Here is a 17,476-nt window from a genome sequence, read left to right as displayed (position 1 = left end):
TTGGTATTCGAAATTAATGTAAACACTTTGGATCGGATGTGGACTTCTTTTCTTCTTTTGGACTTCTTGTTGCAAAAAAAAAAAAAAAAAACCCAAATTTTCAATGTATCTTTGTTCATTCAATACATAACCGTACCGAATTTGGACCACGTCTTGATCTATTTTTGGATTCTATTCCTCCTAAAGAACAGCATTTATATAACAATTATTTCGAATTTTTATTATGATGAAAATTCATTTTTAAGAAATTAATCAATAGGGAATTGTTGTTTTAGATCGCAGCACATCTAGTAACAATGCTCGATTTTTCTTTCCATTTTTAACACACATCAGCGACTTTGTTTGTAAAGCATATATGCATATATATATTTTTAATAAAGTCAGGTCCACTCGTCAGTTCTTGTATAACAATTTGTTATAAAAAATATTTTTAAAATCAAGCAAGACAGTAATAATATACTGATAGTCTTATATTCTGGCTTACGAGTGTTCTGGTAAAAAACAAAAAATAAATAGCTGTGAAAATGATTATTTTACTGTTAATTTTTACAATTAATTAAATAATTAAAACTATTTGTAGCCATCAAAGTGTTGAATAAATATTTCATCTTCAACAGGATGTAAGTGAAGGGCCAAGAAATTGAATATTTTCCCACAATCTTAACATTAAAATTTCAAAATCAAAATCTACTATATTTCATAACTCTTTTGAAGAATTTTTGCTTCGAATTTTTCTTTTTTTTTTTTTTTTTTTGGAATTAGGGTGAACATGATGAAATCAATCGTGTTTTTTTTTCCAATTTATCCTCTGAGAGAAATCTAGGAGTGCACATGTAAGGTTTGAATTGTGTGGTTTAATGTTTATGGAGGAATGGAATCGTGTCGTATGTTCGAAGCTGCGCATCTAGAGTTCGATTTTTTTAATATATTACTTCGCCGTATGATAATCAATTCTTGCGATTTGTGTCAAAAATAACTGATCTTGCTATCATTCTAATTGCTGAGGTTTGTCATGATTGTTGAGAAAAAAACAAAAAAAAAATTAAGTCGTCACAACAGCTTCGGCTAAAGCAATGCTAATGCATAGTCAATTTTTGTATAATTTTTTTAATTTTTTTTTTTTTTTCTTTTCTTATCAAAATGTGATAGGTAATATGTTGTTTGTGAATTATTATAAAGTTTTTCGAATGTATATTACACTTTTCCTTATTACAATTGCAACATGTACTGCAATGGACAGCATAACCTTCAAATAAATAATAAAAAAAACCAAACAACGTAACATAAACTAATTACTTGATAAAGATTAACTGGGTGTGTTACGAACGGAATTACGAAACAAGTTTACCTTTACTCTGTAGCGGTGGAGACGAAAAACCGGAAAGGCATTACGAGATTCTACTTATGAATAGAAATTTTTTTATTGTTTTGCGTTTTTTTTTTTTTTTTTTTCCATGGTTTTAAGCCAAAATTTATTTTTCATTTTCGTTAATGGAATTCTCACCAACGCAATTTCAATATAACTCCGTTTATTGCAGAGTGTTGCTGCATTCACAAAAAAAAAAAAAAAAAAAAAAAAAAAAAAACAATATTATCAACGATCTGCCTATTGTGTTTCACAAATGGATATCTGTTTGCATGTATGTTTGTTTGTATATATATATCTTTGTATATTTGTACGAAAATATGTATACAAAAATGTATCTATGCTTCTTTCATTATGTGCATGTATATGAATTCTTCATTAAAAATTAATGGCCACATGCGGAAAAAAAATACATTAAGCTTTTTCCGAGTATGCATCTGTTTATTCACTCAGATTTGATTTAAATATGAAAATTTGACACAACACATTTTTACATTTTGTACGTTTTTTATGCTGCTCTATGCAGCGGAAATTCAATTTTTTTCATTTACTTATTAATTTTTTTTTTTTTTTTTTTTGTATTCATTTTACGTAAAAAGCATAAATCTATGAACGCGTGACTTTTTCAAATTAAAGAAAGGGGAAAACTTATTTGATATAATTCTTTTACTTATTTTTTTTATTTTTTATTTTTTTTTGTTTTATTGTACACAACCTACCTACTTAACACCAAACAGATGCACTAATGCTTAGTGTGGTTGTTCCATTAAAACAAAAAAAAAAAAAAACAAAAAACAAAAAAAAAAAAAAAGCTATGCGGAACCTTAACGAATATTTGCTTAAAAGTATAATTGTCATGCGGATACATATACAAAATGTGTTTATTTTTCTCTCTCTTCTCTTTTCTTTTTTTTTTGTTAGTGTTTTTTGTTTTGTTTTTTTTCGGGTGGGGGGAGGGGGGGAAATTCTCATAACATGAACTCGCACATGCAAAGCAATTTTTTAGCACTCAACCGCTAACATGTAATTTCTATGGTTGTTGAGTCCATAAATAATATAATACTTTTTTTTTTTCTTTTTTATTTATTAAAAAAAAAAAAAATAAAAAAAAATAAAACAAAAAATAAACTAAACTAATTTATTTTGGCAAATAAATTTTTATGTAAATATTTTATTAGTCTGATATTTTTTCATTACCTGTTGAGGGATTTTTTTCAAATTTCATTGCTGAGGGTAAAGTTAAATACGGTTTGTAATCCCCATAGAGCATGAGACTTCAAAACTCAGTTAAATTAGTCGAATCAATCGAATCAGTTTAGGCCGCAATTAACAAAAAGTATAACTCTGTCATTTGCTTCCTAGTCCATATCCATTACCGACGGATGAGTGATATATATGCATTTTGTGAGAATGTTTGCAGTGTCCAGAAATACTACATCACATCATCGGAGCATATATATTCTTCATCAGCATCGCAAGAATTCCAGTTTATCTGTCTGTCTGCCTGTCTGTCCGTCCGTCCGTCCGTCTATTGTAATCATTCTCCCGGCAGTCAAGCATGTTCATCTGTTCATCTATCCATATGTCAGCCTGCGCCAGCGTGTAGTGTCGATAATACACACAAATCCCCTTCGTAAAAATTGAAGATATTTCCTACAAATTTGTAGAAGAATTTTAACATAATCTAAACTTTTCAAAGGGCACGCCTACAACGCCCACACACCTATGCAACTGAAACTGTGAACACCTTTGCCTGTTACTCGTAAAGTACGACACCTACACCGTACAAATTTCTATACTTTTATTCTGGAAATCAGCCGCACCCAACCACTAGTATAGAATATGAAAATTTAACTATTTTTCTTCTTTTTTTTTTGTAATCTTTTGGAAGATAACGTTTGGGTTCAAAAAAAGGAGTTAATTATATTTCACTTTCTGTATTTCCCTACAATCGATTTGCGAATATTTAGGTCACGCTTCTAAAAACCTTCAGCTGATATACATACAGTGATAAATTTTTAGTTATTTTATATACATTGTGCCCAAGCAACGCTTCAATATACATAATCTATTTGAAGGTCATCTTTTAAATACTGGCTTGATCTGAAGATCCAAAAATCCTTTGTAAGTGATGTTTGTAAAAATGTAATAAAATATAATTATTTGGAAGGTCTCACAGTCTGACCCATATCCCCAAGCGAAATTAGATTCTAATTTAAGCGAGCCCGCTGAGTTGACTGGCAAGACAAGCAACCCAATGAGCTATCAAAAGAAAAAAAAAAAAAGAATGACCGCATCAGAGAAGATAGAAAGAAAATTGCGCCGCGAAAAAACGTTATTAGATATTGGATGTTACTTCACTAAAAATGCGCGAGCTCGATAGGTTAATACACGGGCGCAGATTTGGATTGTTATCTGCTTTCCAACTTGGAAAAATGGATCTGTGGAGAAAGTCTTGCAAGCAACAAACCGGTAATGTCTGCGATTGATAGGTTTTTTTTGAAGCGATACATGGTTCATAAGCGAGTGAGATTCCCCTTAAAGTGTACCCATCAAACGGAGATTTTACCTCTTCATATTTATACATATACAGATATCTTTCATATTTTCTTTATAAAGTGAAATGTTTCCGTATACGAGTTTATCTCCGTCAATCTCTATTGCGTTGAAATTATTCTGTAGAGAACTTATGTTTGCTGGGTTTGCGCAAGTACTTTCAATGAAAGGTTTATATGTATATATCAAACATTAAGCATTAAATGAAATAAAACAGATAAGTTAAGTGATGACTATCGCAAAATTTGATTTTGATTTTAATTTTAACCTTCTGCGGCAATATTTTAATTGATTGTTGAAAACTTTTAGTATAAATGCATTTATTTATTTATTTATTTATTCATTTATTCATTTAATCAATCAATCAACGTAATTGTAATTTTTGACTATAAATGTTCATAGACGTAACATATTTGAAATAATTTCACATTCTTGGCATCGAAATATTCAGACAAATGCTAACAACATAAAATTTAAACAATAATTGCAAATAAATTGCATTTATGGTTGAATAAGAACGACTTCAGCTTGATTATAACCAAATCATAAAATTCGTTAAGTATTTTTTTTGTTTGGAATTTTGAGAATTAAATATCCTATACATATCTATGTGTACATTGGGGTGTTTCAAATTGTACAGATGCCTTATATCTCGACACGATAAAAATATTTCACAATTTTTTTTATGACTTCAGAACAATGATGACAATGAATGACTATTTCTTTATCATCTATATGAGCTTTACTGGGAAATGGATTACAGTTATCGTTTAGTCGAATGGAAACCATAGATAGGGTAGGGTGCAGACCAGCCTTGAATATATATATATGTATGTATAGATTACGCTCACCCGGTTAGCTAGGTAAGCTTTATTCATCCGCAACAAATTTTTTGTTTTTTTTTCTTAACAATGTGTGGGAGAAGATGACTTCTGATTGACAATCGGTCATGAGAGAGATAAGACTACGCATATAATCGATCAATCGTGCGAATATCGTGCAAACGATAAGCCAATACCTTTAGTTTAGAGTTAACAGTTTTCCTCGATTATCGTGGTTTTCTATACTACGATTTCTTTTCGCCGTGCAAAAGTGAAACACAAGGAATACTATTTGAATATTATCCGTTGTTTGCGTGAAGCTATTGACAAAAACATGTCGGAATACGTGAAGAAAAAAAGGAAAACAATTAAATTGGTCTTGTCTTTTTTATACGACGCAGTATATATATCTGTCAATATATATGTCAGTATAATATGTATAATGTAATAAGTGATGTCAATGTATAGTATAGTACGTAACCTTTTGAAGATCTCTTTATGAAGCAATTTGTCAATTTTTTGCTTCAATTTCCTTAATGATCTTATCATTTGATCTAAGCCTTCTTTCCTAGACCTAATCTTTAAGATTTGCATATGCATAAGAGCCACTAGGCTCTTATAAATTATATATGTTTTCAAAGGAAACAATATGCTTTTACGAAATTGTATGCAAATATAAGCACATTCTGACGCACACTCTATTACACTCAATGTGTGCATACATATGTGAGTATATTTTTTATAGAAAAGTTTTTCAATTGTGTTAACGTATTTATCGTATTGAAAAATTTATCGATTATTATTATAAAAAAATGAAATGCATGATGTTTGCAGGTGAGAACTCATTCATAAATTATGTGCCATAAATTTTCTGTTTTATTATAATATAGACATGACTGTCTGCCAATATATGATTGGTGTTAACCGTGATGCCATGATAGGGTGAAATGAAAACGCAAACCACAATCGACGAGACATTGTAATATGATTTATTTCAACACTTAGGGTTAAGGACTATTGATTGCTTAAATGCAAATGCGATTTCATTCATTCAATTTACGATTTTACGATGATAACGTAAATGCTTTGAGTGGGAATGCCGTATAAAGCGAAACAAATTTAATTTAATAAAATTGCTTTTATTTATAATTGCTTTTCACTTTTTTTTTTTTTTATTTTAGCTCGATGATGTTCTTTTAAGGGACCTTGCATTTGTAACAGATTCCCTTCAAATCTTTCATTAAGGTAAGCAAAATTACACTCATCATAAAAAAAAAATAAAAAAAAAATAAATAAAAAAAACTCATTCTTAGATCGATTGAATATGAAACGACTACGAAAGTTTTATTTACATTACTAGAAAGATTTACTTACTAACTATTTTGAAAATCAATTGATTGAGAATCGACGATCTTCGACATTCGCTTTGCCATATAGGCGACAAAAAAATGGACTTTCAACGCTAATACATCTCGCTATCAACTAATAAGAATGACAGAGAAAAATATATGTAGTCCTTAGCCTGCATACGCCTAGAAAGCAGGTTGGAATTCAAGCTGAATTTTTTCATTGAAAAAAATTCAAAAAAAAAAAGAAGAAAAATGGGGTTTATAGCAATGTTCAAAAGTCATTCAATAAGTTCCGAAATGGAACAGATATTCATCTTGAAAAGAAAACAAAGCATGTATAGCACACCGGCTGCTATTCTACATCAATCAAATTAGACGAATGCAAACATGAAAAAGATTAGCAGCCGATTAAGGCGACATTATTTATTTGACGAATATTAATGGATCGTAAATTTTGGTTTAAATAAGACATCGGCAATGCGAATCCAAAAAAAAAAAAAAAAAAACGATTAAGTTTAGATTTTAACGTATACGATCTACACAGTTCATGTGCACGGCACCTTTCACATTTGTAGTCCAATAATGCGAAAAAAAAAGCATAAACTGTTTTATTATTATTTTTAAAACCCTTTTGCCATTTTGAACTCTTCCGTTTGAGACATAATGAAAATATAATTTTTAAATACGTCAATGGCTTCGTCTATCGATTGTTCGCGAATGCCCTCATCATGTCTAATAACTTGAATAATCAATACCTTACTTGCACTTGTTACTTATATCCACAACCATAAAATTAATGGAAAGTATTCTTCACCGAAACCCGGATGACTATGTTATGTTATGTGCAAAACGAAATTATATTTTCATTTAATAGATTTGCAGGCACATGTAATAAATATATAATGCGCGGAGTCGCGCGAAGGCATAGGCTATCATCTAAAGTAATAGGCAGACATGCACAAGGTCATTGAAAACGATCAGTAGCTAAGAATTATAATAACAACTTAACTATAACGCTGCATGTGCACAAACAAAAACGTGAAAATTATCTAAATCGAATAGAATGCTTAAAGCACCTTAGCGTAGAATACTAAATTGTTAATATATATATATATATATATATATATATATGCATACTATAGATATAATTGTAAGATTAAAATGATTTGAATGGCATGAGAAAGTTGTTCGAATGTTCGAGAAATATATTTTATGCAAATATAAATTTGTATAATTGCTTGCATCGCATCGATGTATGTTTCGGAATTTACGAATCTTTCCTGATCATAACAATGAGATGCCGGCCGTTTGTATAAGCGGAGTTAAGGCATACGCAAGATTTGTATATATATAGAAAACGGAATTATTTGCTTTTTAATTGCAATTTTTTTATTTGATCATAGGATAGGCTAAGTGCCTAGGATAGGCTTATACGTAAAAATAGCCTCGTAAGGGTCTGTTGGCCTTTGTTGACTATTTCGCATGACTGCATGTGCCTGAATTTCGTTAATGAAACTTGCTTGAATCCCCTTCCCCTTCAACGCACCTGAAATTCTGGACTTGTTAGCAGTTAGACCTTTGCCATGTAATATGCCTAGAAGGCGAAATCCAATGGAGTCGAGTGCTCTCTTCACAGTTGACGACCATTTATTTTGTATCGAATTTGCGAATTATGGTCCCGCCAAGCTATCTTTATATTTTTTTTTTTTTGCAATATTGTTGCACCGAAGAGCAAATTCGTGCAATGCTCTACTTTCAGCTGTCAACTAATCTCTCTTTAGTTTTCCTAATACTTTTCCGCACAAATGATGGCAAATACAAAACTTGCATAAATTTCGGGACATGTACTTATTAATTTTGTTAATTCATCTATGTAGCATATATTAATGACCTTGGAAGGATTAATGCAAAGCTCTCTTAACTCAATTTTCTCAATTATTTTTCATCAATAATTCCCGATCGTTTCCGAGAGAAATGTTCCAGCTAAAACTGATCAACAAAGTTATCTAGAAAGGTAATTTCGATCGGTTGGCTATCGGATATATCCATTAAAAGAAAGTTTGCTTGCATTTCGCATTTGTTATGAGAAAATTTCAAGTTAAGCAAATACGTACGCGCAGGCAAGTAAATTGTCTCTGTTGTTTCATTATTGTCGTAGATCATCTCATGTAATGTTACTACAACAATAATTTTCTTACATTGATAATGATGATGATGATCTAAAATCCAACTTAAGATGTAAATAAGTGACAAACTTTGACAATCACATGCAATATTATGACCTCTAAAGTTCGCATATACAAACATCCATATATCTAAGTATTTCCGAATTTTTAAATCCATAAATAAAATTCAATTTTTGACGAATAAGTGCAACTGGAACAAGTTCACTATAGAGATGTAAATAATTATTAAGCAAATGTAAATCATGCTTAATTCATTCTAGTACGATGAGCTGCTTAAGCTTGCATTCAGTTATACGGCTTTTCGTCACGTATTTACAGTAATTTGAAATTTTATTACCTAAAGGTCGTTACTTACAAAGAAGTGTGCAAATGTCACGAACTATTAAGTTGACACGAATCAAATTTCTAGATAATAATATTGTCAGCCGATTGCTTAACATTGCCCTCATAATTTTATTGTTCCGTCTTTTTTTTTTTTTTTTGTTTTTTTGTTTTTGCTTTTCATTGGAAAGACATACATACATATCGACTCTTTACACGCTCTGTAGAAGGGATACATTATATCCGGCAGTGACTTGTGAAATTTTTTATACCTATCGCTAAGAAAATTAATTTTGCGTACTTTATAATATTGGGTGGGCGTGGCTGTTTTTTTTTCTATTTTTGCACAATAAAATTGAAAGCTCTTATCATCTACGTGCTATAGTTTGGGAGCAATGAGCAAAATAGCCAGAAAACCAAGATGTTCTATGTTATGAAGTGTCGTGGGCATGCCCTTTGACCGACCGATTTTTATTTATTTTCAGATTTTTTTGAAAATTAATGGCGATATTTTTGCGATTGGGAGAATATTTACCACACGGATCACACATTAGGACAACGGACACATAGATCCATTTGGGATGCATTCCAAATTTGCCACGAGTCAAGATACGATTTGTATGCAAATTACAAGCGTTTGAAGCTTGGCGTCATAAAAGTATAAAAAAAAAAAAACTATAAAGTTGGATAGGCGTGGCTGATTGTTTTTTTCCATTTTTGTACAGGCAGTATGTCATCGCCTATACAATACATGTGCAAATTTTCGAAGATTTTGTGTCCCGTTTGTAAATAGTGAACACAAGGCCATCTTTAGAAAACAAATTAGTTCGTAGTTTGCCTTATACTGCAGTAAAACCGTTCGACCGATTTGACCAGTTTTCAGTACCAACCTGCGTACAAGAACTTGCAACGTTTCTAACAAACTTAAACGCGACAGTTGCATTTTCTTAAGAGCGTGCTTACGATAGATTTCGCGCAGACGGACAGACAAACAATCTTAAATCGATTAACAATTTGATGCTGATCAAGGTTACACAACGTCATTGGGGCAATTGAAATGTATTTTAGAGATTTTGGCGAATCCTTCCGTAAAAACTTTCAATCTCTTGTATGTCTCTTAAACGAGATCATGTTGCATAAATGCAATCGATTTTTACAAAAAAAAAAATAAAAATATATATATATATATATAGCCCCAGGAGTTATTAACGATCTATTATGTACACATATCTATACATATATATATATATATATATATGTAAATTCATTCATATAAATTCATATATTGTTCTATGCTTCGGTCATGGACACAAAATTATTTCGCATATGATCATCGCGAAGAGAAAGAGATAGACCGTGTGTAGAGATTGGTTTTTGTAGTTGAAAATCTAATTAACATAGATTATGTAGGGTATAAAAAGCAACGGGTGTGCCTGCATTTTAATTAACTATGCCGCACCGCTATCGCGCTTTTTCTACAAGTGTCTTATGCACCATATAGCACATAAGCTGCTGCTTTGTACGAATGAATGAATGACCCTCACATAAAAGAAAAAAAAAAAAAAAACGCAAATAAAAAATAATTAAAAATTAAACTGACTCAGTCAGCTAGCTAGCTACCTACCTGTATATGTTATGAATTTTTATGTAAATGTATATCGAAATTAAAATAAATATAAAATGAAAAGACGTATAATTAACAGCACAAGTACAAGCAAACTTTTTGCCTAATTGGAAATATGGAAATAATGAGTTGATTTCTTTCTATACTTTTTTTTTCATATATATTGTGCGCTGAGAAAATTTCCCATTGGAATAAAAAAAAAAAAACACAAAGGAAAAGAAAAACACTTTCTAACGTATGCGAAAGGGTTGAGGGAGAATTAACAAATGAATGGTTGTTTCTTTATTTGTTTGCTCCTTTGTTTATTTGTTTGTTTCTTTGTTTGTTTATATATCTCTCTCACTCTCTGTTTGTCTATGTCGGTCTTTCTGTCTGTTTATATAACACACACATTGTCAAGTCAATGTGATTTTGAAATTTTACTTTCAATTGTATTAATGGCTGTGTGAACGAAAAGCCATCTACCACCTCTCCACCTCGCAAATGAATACATCTTCTTCTTTTTCTTCTTCTTCTTTTTCTTCATCTTTATCTTTGTATGAAACCCTACTGACATTGAAGTGCAATGTAAAACAGAAAAATGAACGGGAAAAAAAATGGCAAAGGTATAATCAAAGCCAAGGTTCCGTCAGGCAGGCAGACACACTACTAGCATATAGCCATTTCAAATCGTGTCGATTGACGCCACAAATGCCTTCTACTTATACCTTCACATTATTTAAACAGAAAAAAAGCGCAAAAAAAAAAAAAAAACTCTTAATATAAACATTATCTAACATTTAGCTTAAATCGTATGCCGTATGCCGTATACCGTATGCCGAATGCTGTATGTATGTAAGTGCTCTTAGAGTCTTAAGTCTTAGGAAAGAAAGTGAAACCTTAGTTGCTTATAATAAAAAACTTTACATTTTAATACTCGATTAAATTGCATTATCGTTCAATTCATATCCGATTACCATGATATATTTTATATTATTAGTAAATTAATTTATGTTGTAACTTTATTATTAGCACGATCATCTTTACTTTAGTTAACCACGCACGCATTAACATTGTGTTTTCATTTTCTCTTCTTCCATTGAATACGATTTTGTTGCATTCATTTACTCATTTGAACAATTTCGCTTTCTTAATAAACTATAGCAACAAAATAGATCGATATGGCGATCATGACGTCGATATTAAAGAAATTGAAACTCTTTTTATATATCGGCGAGTGTATTGACTTAAGTGCTTTAGCATTATGATGAAACGTAATGAATAATAATTCGACGCATGCAAAACGCATTGCTTCCACGCCTCCAGAGGGAAAATAATTTGCGCACGTAAACAATTAAATGCCAAGTTAGGATATTTTGACAAAGAGTCTTGAATTAATTGAATGCATTGAATGCTTCAAACACGCACCCTCACGTCCACACACCGATCGATAGTCGCATTTCTCTTATAAAAAAAAAAAAAAAAAAAAAAAACGATCTTATACTATGCCATAAGCGAAATCTCTCTTATTCCTAAGAAGCATCATCAAGCGAAATCACTCGCTCAGAGATTATCTAATTGCACTGTGGCGAATGAAACAATTTTTTAATATTTACTTGAAAGTGTTTCGGTCGGGAATTATCCTTCTTCGAAAACTGAAATGTTTTTTGGCAAACTAGTCCAGCTATAAAGTCCGGAAAAGTTTTCAGGCAGCCACATAAAATTTCTAGAAACTTTCTTTGCATTACGACGATATTCCCCCACCTTTTTTCAACTTTTTCTTAGCTAATTATTTAAGCAACTTATCCTGGTATAGGAATACTAAAATTTTACGGTATATTTACATACTTACTTAGATGAGCTTTTCCAAATTTATTAGGCAACGGCTCGCGAGATATTGGCTTAATAAATAGGTGCAGAATATGATTGTTTATGTCAACTGAATGCCTCAAAGGGAAATTAAAGTCCTTATGTCTTGTCTAACTAATTCTAATGTCGCTAATACAGATGTTTTTGTAAACAAAAATACGATAATCCCCTGAGTAGAAATGAAGGTAAAGAGCGATTCGAAAGTTTATAGTGCTTGTAGCAAGACTTGAACAAATCAATTTTGGAATGCAGATGAATTATGAATTCATCTTTAGAAATATATTCATTTTCATACTACTCCTACTTACTTAGTCACGTAGTTGCAATCGATAGAGTTTTAAATTTGCAACTAACTCTTGAAGAAATGAGATGGAGCAATAAATATTTGAACATGGCCAGGCGTTTTCATGGTCCTAGACTCCAGAATACTAATCGACAAAAATGACAAGTAAGAAAGTTATATTCGACGGCGGCCGTAACTTCCCTCATACCCATCCTTATACTCTTCTCATTATATAATTTTTTTAATATTTACTTATCAAAATGCTATTCTCTTGTTTTTATTTTTTTTTTTTTTTTCTTTGAATGTAGCCTTAATAACTTGCTCGAATATTGTTGTTCTATTAAGTTTGCTTTCGTGAAATACAAGACTTCCTTGTCACGTGCCTGTACTCAGCCTCGTGCAATAATTTAATGGCTCTTTAGATACTAGATAGTGTTTAACCGATTTATGGCCAGAGAAAAAATTTTATTTTTTTATTATTTCTTTTTCCTTTATAAACAGAATCGTCAATTAGTTACCTGCAGTGACAATTATTTTGCAAATTGACTGAAACGCACTTTTGCCTATAACTTTAGACAACTGCCCTTGCCCTTGCCCTTGCCCTTGGCCATGCCTTTAAAAGGCACAAAATAGTTTCCATCGACCCAATCAATGTTCCTTCTTCTATCTTTATCGAAAAGAGCGCAAAATTTTATAGAAAACTCTCTCTTACTCTCTCCTTACTTAATTGAATAAAAGGATTCTAACGTTTGTATATTTTTATGACTTTCGTCCTAACCTTTTACTCCCGTATTTTATTTTTTTTTAAACTTTTTGACATATATGAGTCTTATGAGTCTTATGAGAGCAGAAGTGTTCTTCACTAATTTTCTTACTCCGTTTTTGTCATTATTCATTCACCTTCGCATCATATTTGTTGCCGTCATAAGCCTTTTTCATTGCTTTCCTACTTATAGGCGGGCTATTACCAAAGCAAAACATACAATAACAAATAAATTACAATTGTTAGCTACTATAGGTTTTCACTTCTTCTGTAACTATCACACACACACACACACACACACACACACGCACGCCGGCGTACAAATATACACCGTTGAACACGAGCTTATCATTATGTTCAAGCAAATGTCCCTATTTTTGTTTCTAATTTATTTGCAAATTAAGCAGCAACAACAACAACAACAACGAGCAACGAACAACGTCATTTGCTGACATTTAACAGCTTTTGCAATGATGTAGAAACACATATCTGTTAATTGTACATCGAAACAGAGTGTTTCATGATAACCGGACTCTTATACAATCATAAAATTTATCATTGCGCCGCTAAGATATGCTAATAGGCTTAAAACGATGATGAATGAATGAATAGTTGTGTAAAATTATGAAAATTACATCATGTATTTTTCTTCTTTTCTTTTTTCTCTTTTCTTTTAGAGATTATCTTTTTCAAAAAGTCAGAACCATTAAAGTAATTAAAATATCATGACTTTCTATTGGTGGTCGCATTGGTTTTGGATAACATTTTTAAGCCGTAAGTATATATGTATGTTGATATAGGAAATTTTAATTTTTATATTGAATATGGATGATATCATTTTAGTTGCTTTCTTCGATTTAATGGTGGCTGTACACACATATCCCAGTCAGGAAACCACCTCAAGGAATTACAATCAAAATAATAAGCCATTAAGCAAAGCCTCAATAACGAAATTATATCAGGCAACAACAGCAGTGGCCTGGGCAACTAAAGCTTTTAATTCTAGCAGTAACTACATGGATGTAGCAGCTGAAACAACTGTACTTCATACAGTGAACGTACTCGATAATAGCAAAGGAACTAAAATTTCCAATTTAAAAATAAACAGCAACGAAAATCAGAATAATAGAGTAATAGAAAAACAACAATACAACGATACCGAAGAAGAAGAAGATAATGATAATGATGACGATAATGATAATGATAATGATGACAACAATGATAATGACGATAATGGTAATGATGATGATGATAATGATAATGGTAATGATAATGATGGTGGTGATGATTGTGGAGAAAGGGAAATGGGAAAACAACATAAAATTGGGAATAACATCGATCAGAATGAAGTGAAAAGATCAGCTGAGAATTATAATAGGACCTTAGTTGAAAATGAAAATTTAGGAAATTTAAATATTTCCTCTGAAACGGTAGCGGAGAAAAATAATTACACAAATTTTAGCAGTAATGCTAATAATAATAAATTTTTAAGTACAAATTCAATAAATTCTACAAATATTTCAAGTAATTCAATAGCATTAACATCATCCACGAATGACGTTAACGATAGTCAATCTTCTAATGTGGTGAATGCCAGTAGCAGCAGCAGCAGTGGTAGCAGCAGCACTGCCACCACCACCACCACCACCACCACCACCATGATCTTGACAAATCAAATGTCGAGAAATGCCAATAATAATAATAATAATAATAATAATAATAATAACAATGAGCAAACAATCAAATCAACCATTGAATGGTTAAATGTAATGGCAGCTCACTTACCAGCATCGCATAGCGTTACAACAACCGATATTAATAATAATAATAATAATAATAATAATGATCATGGAACTCACAAAATGCCTTTTACTCTCGAAAATGTTAATAAACAGGACGAATTACGTAGAGTTGATACTGAGCATCGTTCCCGCAAATCGAAGGGATTGTCCGCAGAGTACAAACATATACAGCGTTTTATAAATTATTCGTCAGATTCGAAAAATCTTTTAACGAGATCAGCATCAACAACACCCAATGATTACGATATGAATGATGAGGGCAACGTATCATCAGAAGCGCTATCGGTCCAGGTGCGATTGCTATATTATTAAAATTTCTAATAAAAAATTCATTTTATTTACTTAATAATTTAAATGCAGCGAACCTATTTTATGGATGTAGGAGCCATATCCGCCATATGTTTTACCGTTTTCGGTATTTGCTGTACCGTAGGTACTATCAGTATTGTATTGTATCGTCGACGATTCTTAAATAAACCTCAGGCGTTAAGTGAACCGGACTCGAGTGTTTACATCGATGATAGTACAATGCGTGTTAGTGTAAGTGCTTTAAAATTTTATTATATAATTGATATATATATATATATATATATATATAGTCTAAATGAATCTTAATGAAAATTTCAGGATAATTCCGATGAAATGTATAGCCTGGATAATGATTCATTTTTAAATTCATTGGAGGCCATGACAATACAAAATTATTGGACCGACACTGTTAAACATACAAAGCTTTAAATTCTCTTCTCTAAGTTAAGCTGATATTTTTCAATAAGTTTAACTATAATAAAAAAATATTAGGAAATTTTTTAATAGCAATAACTAACTAATTCGTTCACATTCTGAACTTTTATTTTAATTTTAATTTTAATTTTTTTTTTTTTTTTTTAATTAATTTTATGTGAACTTGAAATAAAAGTCTCTAACAAATCATTCCTTCCAAGACATTAATTAGATTCAAAATTTAAATTAAAAAAAAACATTATTAACTAAACATAAGTTAATTCCTTCTGGGCCTCAATAATTTTTTAAAATTTCATACTTTTTCTCTGTTTTTTTTTTTTTTTTTTTTTGAGCTAATTAACACAGACCTAAACTCGGAAAATGTTCATTGAAAATAAAATCATCGTCTATTGTCCTGTATGTAGAATATGGTTATCGCCCAATACAAAACTAGAAGGATTTGTAGAGTTGTGCAAATCTAAGATAAAATTGATGATATCCAGGCACAGACATTAAACTAGAAATTCTTGAATTAAATTGAATAACTCTCTTCCAAATGTGATCTTCAGTTATGACCAATTCGGCCATCGTCGAAGTTCATTGGCCTTAACTCATTATTCCGTTAAAATTAAATCTCTGTCTGAGTGCCGAGGGCCGAATTTCTTCAATGTTTTTAAACAATCCATCTAAAATTGAAATATGTCTGAGAACGTGCCGGCTGAAGACCCTCATATACAGTCGTAGTATTCTATTTTATTCCTTTGCGTCAATTTTGTGGGAGCTTTTTTACAAAATATTGGGTAGTTCTTGCATTAGCAGAATTATAAACTAGTGATCGTGATATACGTAAGTCCATGAATTTTATATGCATTTTCAAAAGCATCTGTTGGTCTACGATAAAATTGCAGACTTTAACATATGTCACAACATAACCTCAAAAAGTAACTCTATAAAAGATATCGTATGTGAATAATTAAAAAATAAATAAATGAGAGCTTCGATCTTGCGCACAGGGTATACCTCTATGTCTATATGAGTTGACTCGTGTTTTAGTATTTTTCCATTTTTTTTTTTTTTTTTTTTTTTAAACAAAAATACTTCTTCCAAAATGTAATAACGTATGTCACGATTCAGTCACCTATTCTTCTTTCTTTTTTTTTTTGTCCAAAATGTAAAATAAGTTATGATCGGACATCACAATCAGGGTATATCCTTGGGCATTTGAAAGACAATTTGTAAGACAATCATCCATCCATCCATTCACAGTTTAAGGTCTTAAAAACTATATTTAGTGAAGAAATGAATTGCAATTTTAACTCTCAACAAACGAACTATAAAAACCTACAAAATTACATAAATAAATTTTTGTTTTTTGATCAAAAAAAAAATAAAAAATACATTGAATACTTGCTACCAATGTTGGGTCTTTGATGTTGGTTTAATAAAAATAAATAAATAAATAAATAAATAAATAAATGTAATTTCTCTCATTTCTCGCCTGTTTTGCTTGTAAAGATTCTCAAAGTAAACTTATACGCATTACATTAACGGAAAAATTAAACAAAAAATTAGTACACTTCCGTCGGCAAGCGTTATCGATATAATTCATAATATATATAGGTATACGGGGACTCATAACATAATTGAATAAATATTTCATAATTTTTTGATTATTTTATAATATCAGGCGAGTGTATTGATTAAAAAATTCCAATTGAAATTTTCCGTTCATTTTAATACTTAAAGTTAACAAAAATTAAATTTAGAGAAATAAAAACACAAACAAAGATTAAGAAAATTTTTGAAATTTTACTTAAAAAATGGCATTCAAAGA

The 17,476-nt window shown here is 30.9% G+C and overlaps 1 protein-coding gene across 1 annotated transcript in view; it reads left to right on the top strand.

The window, feature by feature from the left end:
* The window catches only part of LOC119644817 (putative uncharacterized protein DDB_G0286901), a 49,868-nt gene extending 32,838 nt beyond the window's left edge, over positions 1 to 17,030 (top strand). Inside the window, exons 4-9 of the mRNA XM_038044571.1 lie at positions 5,925 to 5,988; positions 13,795 to 13,891; positions 13,961 to 14,328; positions 14,365 to 15,210; positions 15,280 to 15,459; positions 15,547 to 17,030. Of these exons, the coding sequence (XP_037900499.1) occupies positions 13,843 to 13,891; positions 13,961 to 14,328; positions 14,365 to 15,210; positions 15,280 to 15,459; positions 15,547 to 15,657 (1,554 nt within the window). The 5' untranslated portion in view covers positions 5,925 to 5,988; positions 13,795 to 13,842 and the 3' untranslated portion in view covers positions 15,658 to 17,030. The remainder of the gene's footprint in view (positions 1 to 5,924; positions 5,989 to 13,794; positions 13,892 to 13,960; positions 14,329 to 14,364; positions 15,211 to 15,279; positions 15,460 to 15,546) is intronic.
* Positions 17,031 to 17,476: the final 446 nt, after the last annotated feature.

Source organism: Glossina fuscipes, unplaced genomic scaffold, assembly GCF_014805625.2.
Source record: "Glossina fuscipes isolate IAEA_lab_2018 unplaced genomic scaffold, Yale_Gfus_2 0, whole genome shotgun sequence".
NCBI lineage: Eukaryota > Metazoa > Arthropoda > Insecta > Diptera > Glossinidae > Glossina > Glossina fuscipes.
This window is presented reverse-complemented; position numbering and strand designations above follow the sequence as displayed.